Genomic DNA, 16949 nt, shown 5'->3' with positions numbered 1-16949 from the left:
TTCCTCAAAGCATTCTTGGAGTTGAGTCTCTTTAACCATATATGCAGGTTGCTAACACCAGTTACAGTTTTGTGAATAGGTCACAATCTCTGTTTCTGTGACCCCTATTAGAATAGATTCCAATATAGTGTACATGCACAGATAGTGACGCACACATGTATCTTTAACTAAAAGAGATGTGTAAAAATAGCAGAGGAATATCTATCATTCAGTGCAGGAATGCAGGCCCATTTTAGAATGGCCATCATTTAAAACTCTTCTTCAGCTGCTCCAAACCGCAATTATCATATATCACTGGCTGCTTCTATTAGCAGACACATTTCGTGTTTAATAGGCATACAAAAAAAAACAAAAAAAAAAACTAAAATATATTTTTCATAACACTGGGTAAGTGTTTATTTTCTTCTCCATGCATGATGTCTCAACTGTTCAAAAACATGAGAATCCTTATCTACTAATACAGTTTCAAACCTACCAAATTGCACTGGAAAATGTGACCTAAACACTTTTTGACATTGTAATATCTCCACCCCAATATAGGAACCCCCCCAAAAAATTAACCCAATATGGCTTTGGTCTTACTTTTAGTAATTACACTATTAAGGGGTAGATGTACAAAGGTGTTGCACCTGTTGCAATAGTCACAAAGTAGTTGCAAACGAGTCAGAAGTCTTGGGTGAAACGTACCAAACATTTCATGTTTCCCAAATGTGTTGGGAGCAATAGACTACACACAGTGCCACAAACCCCTCCAGCTCATTCTGAGCATCTGTATAGGAACTATTTAGTGTCAACTGCCCAGGCTGCTAAGTAGGCCAAGTTAATAATAATAATAATAATAATAATAATAATAATAATAATAATAATAATAATAATAATAATAATAACAATAACAATTTAGTTTCAATTTACTTAAAAAAAAACTTTCATTCACATTGTACAATTTATTTTTTGTTACCGGTGGGCTAAAGTAAAAAGAAAGTGCGCTAGGCAACCATTTACTACTGTACTGTGTATGTTAAAGGCCTACTGTACAGATTTATATTTTTACATAATGTAATGTGTAGCCTACTTAAAACATGTTATTTCAGTGTAATTTTTTACATTTAAAATGAACTGAGCACTATAAGTGTACGTGTGTGTGATTTTATTGTATTGTTTTTAAACCTGACACCTCCTTATATCAGAAAAACATGTCCAGTTTAGCAAGGGGCTACTGTGTGATTATGAAAAAGCTTTATGGGGTGAATTTGGGGACCCCACTATATGGGATTAAGCTATCTTTCATTTTTTTTATTAGTATTTAACAGTATTAAAATAGGTAAAATGAAAACGGAACAGAATGCATTGCACAGATGACGTTTAAATTGAACAAAAACTACGTTATTTAGATTCTTGAACCCTTGCATGTACAGATGTTATCCTTCGGGCTCCCTCTGCTGCAGCAAACCACAACTCAACTGCCGCTATTTATTTGAACAATGTCGCACAGCTCTCACAATGTATAATGCTAGAGATCTTGCTAAGAATACGCAACAAATATTTAAATTAGTATATTGCGGCTGTCTTCATTAACACATTTTCTCTTAATACATATGACAAAATGTTTACTTTGCTAAGCGTTGCAACGAAAATGCAAATTGTTGCATGTTTGCGCTGTGACTGCCTCGTCTTAGTACATCTACCCCGAAGTGTTTCACCACGAGAAAAAATTGCTTGAGGCAGATTAATAGCCTAAAACATTAGTTTTTAAGAACATTCTGCTTTAAAATAAGTAACAAAAACAACAAATAATACTCATTACTGTATAGTAATATGATTGTGAATGAATATTAGTGCATGCATTTTACATATAACACAGACACAATAAAAATGAATGCACATCTGACAAGTAAAGGCAAAGAGTAAGAAAAAAGCAAAGGGTGTCATCATTGGGAAAGGACATCAAAAATTATTGGCAGCACCATTAAAGTCGCTTCCCTAGTATATTTACTGTATACATATATAGCTATATTTTGAGTGCAAAGGCAAATATTCTGAGGAATAAAACAATTACAACAGTGTAAATCTAACAAGAAACAACTGCATAGTAGTTTTTACTTGCTAGTTTTAGACTTTTAAAATTATATTCTTCTCTGAAGATGTCCCCTTGCCTTTGCTATAGTACTACATACAACAACATGAAGTAAAAATGATAGTGCTTTTCATTATTTCTATAATATCCTGCAAACCTTAATTTAAAGGTGTTCCAATTAGAAAGCCAATTCCTTCAGACTCAACTCTACGGTTAACTTTCTACCCTTAGTTCTTTCAGGATTTCTACAAGACACACATGGGAAATGGGTGGGATGACATTTGTGTGAAGAGTTCAAACACATTTAAGCCAAATGGGGGCTTGTATAATCCACCTTGATAAGACTGTGCATTATCGTTCCCTTGGTTGTTGTTGGTGTCCATATCTTGATACGAGGAACTGCGGGGTAATCTTCCATAATCCATCTGGTATGAAGCATAATTCACAAGGCCATCTTGTGACTGCTGTTGATAAGGCTGTTGTAAAGGGCTCCTCCTCCTCATGGCTTTCAGAGAGGAGCTTCTTTCAGGAATATCAGGAAGCAGTTCTGCTAGGAGTCTATGTAATATACTGTTATCTGGAAGGCTCCCCCTCCTTTTTTCAGCTTTAATGTGTTCGTAGATGTCCTTTAAAGCCGAGTCCAGCGCTTCATAAACTGATGTCTTTGATTTTGTTTTTTCAGTTCGTTTTTGAGGAGGCAAGCATTTTTTTCTCCTGAAAGGCACTGGGCTGACTAGGAATGCTAACTTTGACAAGCCAGACTCGGCTTCTTCTTTCTTTAGCTGCTGCTTCCTTTCTTGTTTAGCCCTTTCATGCTTAAGCATAGTGGTGAACCTGGTGTTGGAAGCTGGGCATCTGCCCTTGCAGGAGCTCACCAGGTGTTTGTGATGGTGGTGATGTTGATGATGGTGGTCTGACCCGTAAAAGCTTTCTGAAGAGGTGAAGGAGAAATGGTCAAAGTCACTTTCGCTGCAAAACGAAGAACCCTCGATCTGAATAAAGTCACTGAGGTCGGACATCACTGGATCATGCTCGCTGCCCGAGTAGTCAAATTGGGATGCCGATCGTTGCTGGTGTTCACTGGTGACTTCGATGTGGATTGGCACCACAGTTTTTGACTTGTAGCATTGTTGTTGCCTCTCAGTGGGATTTCTGTTTGGATGCTCATCATCCAGTAATGACTCAATAGAAAAGCGGCGCTTGGGACGTGTTCCCCTTTTAGAGGAGCCCAAAGTACCATCAGAAAACGTTTCATCAACCAGATTTGGCATGGATTTCGATTTTTGGATCATTCTTTCAAATTCAGAAATCCTTGTTGGTACCATGTCTCTGGGAACCTCGCCATTGAACTCTCTCCAGCCTGCAAGCATGTATTTGTGCTGTTCTTGTTCATACTGTAATATCCTGGATTTTACTGAGCAAATCACCTCACAGCTTAACAAGTCTTTTCGGTTGATGTGGTGCATCTTCCTGTACAGCTTTAAGAATCCTGGAGCGTTGTGTGCTGATCTGTGTCGTGCTCTGGGTCTGCGGGGCTCTGATCCCTCAGAGCACACCCTATAATAGGAATATTTGGGTTCTTTATCACACATCAGTGACCCCACACTTTCAGACCTCATCTGTGCTTCAGCTAAACTCTCGTGTTCATCCGTCAGAAGATCATCGCAGCTGCGAGACTTCAGCTTTGGCGATACGGTTTCTTCTGCACTACTCCAAGTTCCTGCATTTTGCCGGTTCATTTGCCATCTTTTCTTGAAACTGATTGACCTCTTTGAGCCCAGTGGAATTACTGGGAAAGGTGGATTGTGATCGGAACTGTAGTCTAACACAGGTGAGGCATTCTGGTTGGGACCTGAACAACTTAAAAGGGATGAGTACATTTTGCTAATATTCCCACCTTTGAAATCCATGGAGCAGCATGGCAAGAGAAAGACATGAGAATAAATTAACAGATTCTCAAAGACATTCAGTTACAAGTAGAAGGGAGAAAGGAAGAAAATGCATGTTTTTGAAAAGGAAAGCAAACAATATGAGACAGGTAGCCATAAGTACTAAGTATGCAGCAAATAAATACTCTCTACTTGATGCTGCAAAGTCCATTTATATTGAAAGATTTACAGGTAAATTAATAATAAAAAAAAAAAAAAACACTTGGTAAAAATGTACATTTCTTCAAGACATGCACAAACAAACTCATAACTAAAATATTAACTTTCCTTTAAGACATATGCATACAAAAAATAAAATGTTTAAAGCACAAACTATTTCCATATACGTTATAAATAATAATAATTTCAACATTTAAATTTAGAGATAAATTCAGTTAACAATTAATCTTTTTTTTTTTTTTTATTTGATCACTGGGGTTATTTTAAAACAGTTATGGCATGTATTTACATTTTCCTTAAAAGCCCCCTTTCTCAGCTTAAAGACCAGAGACCACATGAAAAAAAAAAAAAATCTGTAAAAATCTTACAGTATTTGCATTTTAAGGAGTATTTCAAATCTAACGGCAGTTCAGAATTTTATACTTTCAATTTCTTCTGATTTGCAGTTTCTATGGGATACAAGTGACTCCCCTAAACAACTCAAGCAGATTCTTACCTTTCACTCTAGCTGGAGAAGAGGGAGAGGACCTAGTCAATGGCTTTTTGAGTGTACTATTCTTCTCTTGTATGTCGGCAGCCCTTGGAGAGGTTTGATTTGCATTTTGATCTCTGTGTGCTCTCTGATCACTTACAGAAGGCTCAGACTTCCGTCTTTTTCTATAGTCGCTTGCCGAGCTACAAAAGAGAGAAATAAATCAGTGAGGCTTTAAAATTCAGCACCATGTTAAATTGTATGCATCCAGTGGACATTCAGGACATTCTAAGCAATTTACTATAATACACAGTGTTACACAGCTACAGTTATATGGTACTGAAATGCAGCCGAGCAGGTCATTCTTTAAGCACAGTGCATATGTTGTACTGGTGCTTGATAGATTATGATAGTCAGGAGATTTCATGGCTATTGCAATGTGCCCATGGGATACAAACACACAGCAAGATACTGTGGGATGACAGCTCTGCTCTGGGCAGCATCGCACTGATTAATGCAAGAGAAGACATTGATCTGACAAAGATAGTGCCAGCAGCACAATTGGTGCAAAAAGACATCTACTGTATCATTTCCAAAATGTACTGCAGGGAAGGGAGATGTGGGGGAGGAGGTCAACATTAATATAATTTTATTCTGGGGTTAGCCCCAGCACTGGAATCAATTTTGCTATTATTTCTGTGTGGCTGTACTGTGTGTGCAAATAAAGCACATCAGTATTCACAAAGATAAAAGGAAAATAAATACTGGTAGTACAACATTTTAAGTAACATTTAACTTCATATTTTTAGCTATATATGATTTAAAATGCATGTGTGCTACAGGAATATGCTAAATAACCTGTAGTTCTTGAAGCTAAAACAGCAAACATTGAAGCGGTGAAAAACTTAAAAAAAATAAAAAAAATCCTTACCTAGATAGTCTTTCTGGAGTTCTCTCCACTGAAGAGTGATACAAAGAGATCTGTAAGAAACCAAACCAGTAAAAGAATTAGCTTCCAGTAAATAAGGCAGCTCTGAAACAAACAGCCTTTTCTCCCCTGCAGGAGTCCCAGATTCCCTTGATAGTTTATGAAGGGATGAGGCAAAGCTGGCTACAACTCCGCTGTCAGGCACAACAGAATATGATATGAGATGAAGAACCTGCATTCAGACATAAAGAGTACATCAGTAAATCAGATTCTGCTGCCAGATGAGGAAAGTGGCCTGTTGTTATCTTAACCAGATATCCAGAACATAATGTAGTCTTGGAATGAACTCACTAGTGTCTCAATATCAATTAAAGCAGGAAACTCTTTATAAGCATAGCTGGAATATGCTTTCATTCTCCTGCCTGTGCCAGCCCAGGGCAGTTCATATTGAGCACTGCTCTAAATGCACACAGACCTGACTAGTTTTTTTTTTTTTTACCATCTTTAAAAGTAGTGGTGATGTTCATCCCCTGGAATGCAGTGTCACTCCAATACACCGGTCACTTGTCACTATAAATTCTGCACTAAGTGACAGCTACCTTTACTTAATTGGGTTGCAAGGCTTAGCTACAATTTTAAACACCCTGTTTAAACTGAGGGCCCTCTAGCTAGTCCATGTGCACGTTTTAATCTTCTGTATATGGCCTCATGTGTAGTACCAGTCAAACTAGATACATTTTTCAAGAAAAAAATGCAAAGCTAAAATAGCAAGTAGAAAAATGTGAAGTAGAAAAATGTATTTACAGCCCTCTATTCAAATTATACTATAATAGTATAATACTTACTAAACAAGTGATATATGTGGCATTGTACTACATAGTATTGAGCAGTGGTCTGTCAAAAATCATGTTCCTTTCTTCCCATTTTGAGGATCTATACTATTAACTACAAAACACTTTTTTTACCCTCGTAAATATGTTTTTTTTTTTTTTTTTTTTTTTTTTTTACTGGTACCAAATTAATTTAATTTGATATGATTTATTTGTGATTATTGTCTGCCTGACTTTAGACTACCAATGCACAACATACAAAGTCTGATTTTTCCAGCCTGTTATCTAAGTGCGTATTTTATTAGAATTTGTAGTTTGATAGACAGTGCATATTTATATTGTAAACTAAACTAGTTTTTCTTTTGGTTCTCATTATATAAAAATTTCTCATTCTGTACGTAAATCAGAAACTAGAATGATACTGGAGTACACTAGGCAGGACCTTACTATAAATCATGTGACCACTATCCATTCAGAAGGTCGTTTGTAGTACAAACAGTACATACATATATACACACACACACATATATATATATACTGACACGAGCCAACAAATAAAAATAGTAATGGCTTTATATAATTTGACTTTTTCCATACTACTGTAAGCTACTATTTTTTTGTAAATGCTGAAAAAAATATGGCAGACTTTTTTACTCTGCATGACAAAACAGTCTTAGAGGCATTTAGAAAAGGAATTTTGGAAAGTAAAAATGGATATGAACTTTTCACAAAATTTTGAATTAATGGTTGTAAATTACTATACTAGGAATAAAAAAAAAAATTGTCTCGAATATCCTGACATCAAAGTTAATTTAACATTGCTGTAACTTTCTACTTTATAAAATTGCAGGAAAGTGCCTGTTTCACTCATTAGAAACTTGTAATTTGCTAACTGCCATTTGCTGTGTTTACAAAAGAGTAGTGGCATGGTATAATTACCCTGTTCATGCACTATTACCCTGTCCTTTTTATTTACCAGGACATGGGTGTATTTTCATTATTATTGTATTTGTCATTTATATTGAACTTTTGCAGTTTACAGTCTGGAAGCATGTAAATCTCAACTTTGTATTGTAACTTGTTTTATATATATATATATATATATATATATATATATATATATATATATATATATATATATATATATATATATATATATATATATACACACACACACACACACACACACACACACACGCACATTTGGCCCTATGAAAGTATAGTATAGTATGATGATGGAATGATGACATCAGAATTCTAGGAAAAGAATGTTGCATTCTGGGTGCCAGAAGTCTTGTAACCCAGGGGTAAATCTGTTTTGTCAGTCTCCACTAATCACAGGAAAAAGGGAGATTATACAGTATCTGCAAACTATCATTGTTCAGAAAAGTTACATTTAGCGGAGATTCTCCTTTTCCAGTGAGAAATGTTTGTGAAATAATGTGATATAAATGAGTGTCTTGAACCATTCAGTGTTCATTACCTTGGTAGAGACACCCAGGGAGCTTTCTGGCATATAATCCAAACGTTTTTTAGGGGGCTTGTATCAAAAGCAGCATATAGGAAGAGGTGGAAAGATGAGGTGAAAAAAAGTCAATGGCATCAAGGGAAAAAACATGTGGAAAAAATGACATGGTTAGAAACAGCAGCAGCACAGCAGAAAGAAAAAAAAACATGCAAGCAAAGCATAAGCAGAGTGAAAAATGAATCAATGAAACCCTGTCTGTGATGAAACCCTGTCAAGTTTAAAGCTTAATGCACGGAAAGCTGATCAAAGGGCTTCACCTTGAAGAGTGAATCCAAACTATTCAATTATCTTTAATTCTTGCATCACTTTTCATCAGTGTTAATTGATAGCTAACTAAATTGTTCCTAGTACATTTGTTTTATTTTGCTGTATATTTTCAGTCTTTATTTCTGAGATTTAAAAACTAAAAGCCCTGGCAATCAGAAAACATCTAAAAAACTGATATTTCAAAGCTTTAATAAATTGGAATGTTTTATTCAAGGGCTTTATTGCTAATTTGGGAACATCTAGTGTTACCAGCCAAAATTTACCCCAAGTGCTATTAAAAGACTATATTTTTTTACGTCTGTTTCCATTAATGAAACTGTATTTGATCATTCGAAACAAAAATAGTTTTCCCTTACCAGTAATTAAAAAAAAAAGAAAAACAAACCAAAAAATGTTAGAAGCAGAATTCTATGGAACCCCTAAAGGGACATGGTGTGAATTAAAAAAAAAGAAGGTTAGTATCTTGTGCGCAAAAGTTAGTGTTTAATACTTTGTTGTGGCAGCCTCATTTGTTTTTCTCTTCGTTTGTAATTTCTCTCTTAGTGTTTGCAATACTGTCATTTTGGTAGATGAGCTGTCATTTTGCGTTGCTGTTACACCCACTTTCTGAAAACAGGATCAGACTTGACCATTAATGCATCACTCCCAATAATATCTTGCAAATCACTGAGACACACATGACTCAATGTACTCCTTATTATGAAGACTTTTATGGCGTAAAATAGCTTTCTCTTGTGAGCTAGTCTTCTGGAGCTATGAACTGTTGTATGACGTAGCCTACTGTATAATGTAAAAGATAAATAGCTTGCAAATCATGAATCATGAGTCAAATTACTCTTTTCACATTTGCTTTGTATCTGGGTGAAATGTTAACAGGATGCAATAAATAATGTATTTACATTAAAATAGCACTAGTAAAAGCACACCAGTTTTGCATAGTTGTTTTATACCGTAAGAAAAATACGGTGATTGTCTCCTAACCTATTTACCGAGAAGAGGTATCTGCTGCAGTCAGCAGGATGTGAACTCATGTGCATGAGATAGTATAGGTTTCTGTAGAATTCAACATGGAATCCTGATAAAAAAGAATGTTTCTACCCCGTCTAACAGACACCTTACTCCTGCACATAGGAGGTCCTCTGCCCCTTGATCCTCCACAGTTGGTTCTATTTTATTACACTTTACACCGGAATTAACTCGTGGACATAGCATTTACCAAAGGTTGACACCAAGGAAATGACAGGCCAGTGAACCCCTCACACTATCTTTAAATAGCTTTAATAAAACTGCAGTGCTAATTACCCTGTTCTTGTTGCTTCAGCCTGTAACATAAAAGTGCCCCTGTCACTCTCACTCTAAGAAACAGAGCTGCAATGTTATGTCAGTAGAGCACTATGGATGTGCAGCATGCAACATGACTGGTGGTAGTTTTCATCCTGGTATGCCATAATAAATACTGGTATTGAAAGGGGATAGGAATGTGCATCCACTGGAAAGTGGAAGCCAACACTGCACATGTAGAATGCACATCCGTCTGCCTCCCTATTTATAAATTTATCACCCCATGCTGTTTTAGAGACTGAAGGTTTAGCAGCTACAGAATTCACACGCCAAGATTCAAAAGGCCTATAAAACTAATTGTAGCATCCATAATAGCAGAATTATTAGATTTTTTTTTTTTTTTTTTTTTTAATTATTCAAGTGATTTAACAACGAAAAATATGCCACGCAGAAATGCCATTAGGTATCAGCGTGCAGAAAACGCAGCTTTTAGTTCCCCTTCTAATGCTATTGGAATACTCTTTTCATTCCCAACGTTTTTTGCATTCTAATAAAATTATTTGATTCTGTACTATGGTATTAAACAACCTACTGATGTGCTAACATCATCAGGTCGTTCTTAGAAAAAAAAAAAAAAAACTAAAAGAGAATAGATTTTAGCCACCATGCTCTGATCTTTTGCATATCCATACTTGCACGCCCCAATGTACACATTTTACAGTATTACTGTAAGTAAGCTTGCTAGATGACCTCCCCATCTAAAACCATCTATGACAAGCACTGCATCATTTGGTCGGTCCACTACACAAAACAAATACAACACTGAGCACTCTCACAACATGCCAAGCCTATAACAGAACTGAGGGGCAAAGTAGTTCAACAATTGACTTTATAGTCGATTGCATGTTTGGGTTTCTTGAATGCTTACTGCCCTCACTTACCGGACGTCCGCATTTCAGTTCAGAAAAGAACTTATACCAGGGTTCATTTTCTAAATTTATCTCATCTGGGTTTATGCCATAAATCTGGAGCAGAAGTGAAGGAAAAAAGGGAAGGAAAAAGGCATACTAAGAGAGGTGGAAATGTCACGCTAAAAAATAGTCAATGAGGTTTATAATGGGCATTCTTGAATATGTTCTCCCACCCAGTGCTCCCTTGCTGAAAATGCCCTCCTATATAAAAAAACTATATATATATAAAGAACATGTTTTTTGTTCACAAACGTTTCTCATGTACTTTAAGGTGTTTGGACCAGTATAACAATGAAAATGATGAAAAGTGACACAAATTTGCAAATATTAAAATCAATTTTACTTTCTGAATGAAAAATATAATTTAAACATTACGTTCCAATTTAAAATAGAAACTATGCTAAAAGAAGTTGGTTAGAAGTATGTTATATTTATTCTGTCTATTATGCATTTGCACCAGTCATGGTAATTAAATTTGAGTTATGATCAATATGATCATACCATACTGATATGACTCCAGGAAATCCAAACTGTATAAGTGTATTGGGGAGAAAAAAGCATATATATATATATATATATATATATATATATATATATATATATATATATAAGGGTGGTGGGTATTCACTGACACAGGACAGGAAGGTGTATTTGGAAACACTGCACAGGTGTCCAGTTTTATTTTCTTTTTCAATTAGTTATTTTAGCCCGCAGGGGGCGCTGTTGTCCGTGGCTTGAGTACCGGCAACAGTAAACAAGCTCACGGTCATACCAATCCAGGTATACAGTCCACTGCAGGTGCACTCGCAGGTGCTCTGTAAATAATAATCATAAAGAACAAAAGGCAAAGGAAAAAGGGAAAATAAAACCCAGTAATAAAACTACAAAATAAAGGTGCTGTACTCGGCAGAGTCACCCCAACCGTCACTATCCGCACGGCCCCGGTCTCCACTCACTCCCTCAGTCTGCTTCTTATAAGTGTACAGTGTTTGCCCAAGGTTTCTCCACTAGTAATATTCTTTTATTTTCTTCTCTTTGGTTTATTTATTTTTCCGACCATTCTCGGTCCTGGACCCGAGCTTTTGCTTTATCGGTGCAGCAATCCCCCAAAGCCCGTCCCTCAGCCACTCAGAGAGAGGGGAAGTCCACAAACCCTCTTTCCCACCTCTCCGTGTCAATGTCGTGACTGACAGGCGGAATTTACGAGGCTGCTGCCCCCTACCTGCAGACCATGCATGTGCCAGACAGTCAGTACAGGTCTCCCCTGTTACAATATATATATATATATATCATGCAGCAGAGGGCAGTGAACATACAATAATCTGCATACTGTACCATAATTCAAGCATGTACACATTACACTCAGATAAAAACGTTTCAAATAATATTCAGTGGCATGCATGTAGAAATACACATAATAATGTACATATGCAGAACGAAAGTGCTTCTACAAGAAAGAACTATGGGCAAAAAACCTGTTGTCTTCTGTGCAATGTTTTATGTAGTGAACTGCTTATCCCTGAACAAACTATCCTGTGGCATGTCTTATATGAGTTCTTGTTGATCATGCACAGAAAGGTATGATAAAGTTAGAATATTTGGTTTAGATATAAAAAGACTACATGGATGCCTAAACTAAAACTAGTGGAAAATGTGTATCTTATTTTTTAAAATTAGAACATAAAGATTCAATCCAGCAAAAATTAAAAATAAATACAGGATAACAAATTCTGACTTCAATATACTTTATAGAGTGCAGTGTAACTGAAAGGCAGAACATTGAAAATGCAGCATTAGTGATTCCTTGCTTTAGTGCAGTGTAGTTGTTCTCAGTGGAGAAGAATCCCTAATGAAGGTTCTTTTGATCTTGTTCAACAAATCCTGACAGGGACAGATTTCAGCTTACAGATAGCTGGGGTCAATGTTGTTCTGCCAAGGGCAAAAGCTTCCTGCACAAGCAGCCACCCTCAAATCCTGCATAACATTAACTGGTTTGCACTACTGGAAAACAGAAATAAAGCAGCAATATTATATAACAGCATCTTATGTTTGTTCGCTGGACTTTTGGCTGAGTTTTTTCACATAGCTCACACTGTTGTATACTGTAAGGTGCCAATAAACTCAAATTATGGTGACGACTGGATTTTGGAGGAAGAGGTGTAAAAACGAACAGCATTTTTTTTTTACTCACCTTCACAACAGCTGTCACTCCCAGCTTAAACTATCTTGCCTACACTACTCCACATTTCATACATTTTATATGACTTAACCCTGTCTATTGAGTAGCCATATCAGTGAGAAGAAACTCAATTAATAACATGTTTATTTATTTTACAATTTACTCAATCACTGCCACAACTGCAAAAGAACATGTAACCCCTATGACAGGATGTACTTAATCTTTAAACTGTATTTCATACCCAATTATAAACTGATTTTTTCCCCCTAAGAGATTAAATGGCCAAGATCAAAAAAAAAAAAAAAAAAAAAAAAAAAAAAAAGATCTGAAAGTTACATAAGAATTATTGAATTAAATAAAATGCCACTATAACTGCCTTTAACACAATCTGTGAGTCTCCGAACCAATTTAGGAGATTTGGGTAGGTAGTGGACAGGTTGCATGGTACAATGCTGAAATACATGCTTCCTTCACAAGCAGCCACCCTCAACTCCAACATAACACTAATTAGTTTGCACTATTTAAAATCAGAAATAAAGAACCAATATTATGTAATTTCAAGATAATTGGTTTAAATCTCTACAAGTTCTAAAAATTCTAATATTACTACAATACACAAGGGAGTACTGTTCTCAGCCAATCAAGATTTAAGAGGAATTTACAAACAGCCATTAGGGATGAAAACGTCCCTTACAGCCTCCACTAGTCCTAGACTTAGTCTTTTCAAATAACGAAGACAGAATAACTAAAACAAAGGTCCAAGAACTACTGGCAAACTCAGACAATTTAAAGCTAAAGCTAATATTTTAAAATTTGAAAAAGGCTATGAAGGAATGAAACAGACTAACAGAGGTAGATTGGAGTAAAATAGAGAAAACATCCACAGAGAAAGAATGGCTGTTTTTCAAAAATGTATCACTAGAGGCCAAAAGTAGACAAACCAAAATCTAAAACAAAATGGTCAAAATGGTTTAATAGAGCAATTAAAAAAGGCACTTTACAGAGCGTTTAAAAGTACACAGAAAGAGTACTTGAAACTACAAGCGCAAGTCAAAAAGTTAGAAAGATCAAGAGAGAGATAGAAATGAAAATTGCCAAGCAAAAGAACATTCAAGAAAGAAGTAAAATGTCTAACAATGCAACATCATAGATGAAGTGATGACTTTTCACAAGTTTGTACAAAGGAGGACACGGACAACACGCCCCACATGTCGACCTGTTTCTATACAGTTTTAAATAACTTTAGCATAACCGAGGCAGAAGTGTTAAAGGGACTAGGAACTCTTAAAATAAACAAATCTCCTGGGTTGGATGAGATCCTCCCAATAGTACTCAAAGAAATGAAAGAATTTATTTACAAACCGTTAACCAAGATCATGCAATAGTCTCTTGAGACAGGGGTTGTACCGACAGACTGGAGAATTGGAAATGTAATACCGAAATTTACAAAAAGGGAGACAAAACCGAACCAGGTAACTACAGACCAATAAGCCTGACTTCTATTATATGTAAACTTATGGAAACTATAATAAGATCTAAAATGGAAAATTACCTCTAGATAACTCACTGGGTGACAGTCAACATGTTTTTTAGGAAAGGGAGATTCTGTTATACTAACCTGCTTGATTTTTTTGAGGATGCAGTATCGACAATGGATAATTGCAAAGCATATGACATGGTTTATTTAGACTTCAAGAAAGCTTTTGACAAAGTCCCGTGAAAAAGATTACTTCTCAAAATGAACGCAGTAGGGATTCAAAGAAACACATGTACATGGATTAGGGAGTGGTTAACATGTAGAAAACAGAAAGTACCAATTAGTGGAGAAACCTCAAAATGGAGCGAGGTAACCAGTGGAGTACCTCAGGGACCAGTTATTAAGTCCTCTGCTATCCCTAATCTGTATTAATAACTTTCTGATTCTGGTATAGTAAGCAAACTTGTTAAATTTGCAGATGACAAATAGGAGGAGTGGCAAACACTGTTGCAGCAGCAAAGGTCATTCAAAATGATCTAGACAGCATTCAGAACAGGCAGACACATGACAAATGACATTTAATAAAGTGAAGGGTACTACACACAGCCAATACAAATGTCCATTATAAATACCATATGGGAGATACTGAAATTGAAGAAGGAAAAAAACTACGAAAACGATCTAGTTTATGTTGACTCAGAAATTTCTTCATCTAGACAATGTGGGGTAGCTATAAAAATGGCCAACAAAATGCTCAGATATATAGTGAAAAGTGTTGAAATTAAATCAACGAAAGCAATGCTAAAACTTTACAAGCAGTAAGACCTCATCTAGAATATTGTGTTCAGTTCTGGTCACCTCACTACAAAAAGGATATTGCTGCTCTAGAAAGAGTGCAAAGAACAGCGACTAGAATTATTCTGGGTTTAAGAGGCATGTCATATGCAGACAGGCTAAAATAACTCAATCTATTCAGACTTGAACAAAGAAGACTACGTGGCGATCTGATTCAAGCATTCAAAATTCTAAAAAGTATTGATAATGCCAACCCAGGGTACTTTTTCAACCTGAAAAAAAAACAAGGACCAGGGGTCACAAATGGAGATTAGATAAAGGGGCACTTTTTTACACAGAGAACCAACTCCCTTGTAATGTTGCTGAAGCTAACATCCTGGGATCCTTCAAGAAGCTGCTTGATGGGATTCTGGGATCAATAAGCAACTAACAACCAAATGAGCAAGATGGGCCTAATGGCGTCCTCTCGTTTGTCACCTTTCTTATGTTCTTGACACTAACAAAAACTAAACTGGAGTTAAATAACGAATTACTAAAATGAATTCAAACAAATCTGTTTTCTTTAGTGGCAAGTACTGTTAAAACATATTCTTCCTTATATTTTTGTGTTTGAAGGCTTTGAGTTGCAGTCAGTGCCTCACTAAGAACAGCTTGTCATAGTTAGGAATCCAAGTATGGTTCAACAATAGATAGACAGAAGTTAGAAAAGGAATGATCAAATTATTGAAGTTTTTAGATTATGTTAGAGAACAACTTTACTTTGTTCCAGTGTATTCATTCTAGACTGGTTGTTTAAATACTATTGTAGATAAGTACAATGGATTCTGGAGCAAGAAGTGCCAAAACAACAGATGAATCATTTAAAGACTGAAATGCCCAAAAATATTAAATTACAATTTAAATCAGCTAACTACATGTTGAAATGTAGGCGCCTTGGTATACCGAATAGCCTTTTGGTTCCAATCTTCAATCATTCTGTCACAAACAATCAGTGTTCGCATATTGTTTAGACAAGAGTACATAAACAGATTGCCATTTAAGATGGTGTTCCTTGAATGCGTCAGAAGCTGAAATATCTAAGCAGGATGAAATATTTTAATAGCATCCTTAACTGCATCTTAACATTTACTCATTTTGATGCACCGACAATTTCATTAAAGGGTTCAGGGACAGATGGCAAGGAGAAAAAAAATCTCACTGCATAATAAGATTTGACTGTTACAAAATCAAATACAGAAAGAAACAAAATGATGCTCCAGGCAGTAATCAAGTTATATAATGTGTTGTTAATTAACAATGATCTCTGAAAAGCAGACAGTCAACAGCAGGGAGCAAACTGCTTTACAATTTGTCCATGTGAATTTATATCATATAATGTTGCTGTTGACATTTTTGTTGATTAAAGGAGAATATAAAATGAAGGACAAACATCAAGTTGCAATTTTATGAACGTTTTTTTTTTGTTTGTTTGTATCGCCTGATTTGCTATGGTCCTGTGGTTGAGGGTGTACAGTAAATCATATTCATTCAGGGTTCAGTGGCTCTTTGTTTCTCGTCTGTTGCAGATACAGCTCTTTCTGACAAAACAGTTTGTCAGCACAGCTAAACAGTAAATAATATTGATTGTGCTTGAAAGAAAGGTGGTGGATAAAGCCATCTACCATCATTAACTTTTTTATGAAGGAACTAACATACCAAGTAAAATGCATCAAAGATAATAATAATAATAATAATAATAATAATAATATAATAATAATAATAATAATAATAATAATAATAATTTTGAAAATGTTATTATTGCTAGATACTACTATTATTCATATAGCTCTTACCGGTCTTTCATGCTGTAAAATGGATGATTTCCCTGGCTCATACTCAAAAATGCTCCTGGGTTCAGCACGGTATTTTCGGGTATCAACTTTTCTGTCTGGAGGTCCCCATTCATTCCTTTTGAAAACAAAAATAAAAGCTGTATTGCAGCACATGTAAAACCTTTAAGCTCACAATTCTTCTCAATGTGTTTAAAGGGCTATACTGCA

General features: G+C 35.7%; 1 protein-coding gene across 1 annotated transcript in view; it reads right to left on the bottom strand.

The window, feature by feature from the left end:
• The window catches only part of LOC121322203 (sorbin and SH3 domain-containing protein 2-like), a 96714-nt gene that overhangs the window by 18831 nt on the left and 60934 nt on the right, over positions 1-16949 (bottom strand). Inside the window, exons 10-13 of the mRNA XM_041261853.1 lie at positions 16743-16857; positions 5586-5635; positions 4679-4857; positions 2409-3971 (exon numbers count right to left, since the gene is read on the bottom strand). Of these exons, the coding sequence (XP_041117787.1) occupies positions 2409-3971; positions 4679-4857; positions 5586-5635; positions 16743-16857 (1907 nt within the window). The remainder of the gene's footprint in view (positions 1-2408; positions 3972-4678; positions 4858-5585; positions 5636-16742; positions 16858-16949) is intronic.

Source organism: Polyodon spathula, chromosome 1 (assembly GCF_017654505.1).
Source record: "Polyodon spathula isolate WHYD16114869_AA chromosome 1, ASM1765450v1, whole genome shotgun sequence".
Classification (NCBI taxonomy): Eukaryota; Metazoa; Chordata; class Actinopteri; order Acipenseriformes; family Polyodontidae; genus Polyodon; species Polyodon spathula.
The sequence above is the reverse complement of the archived record's forward strand: the minus strand, read 5'-3'. Positions and strand labels throughout refer to the sequence as shown.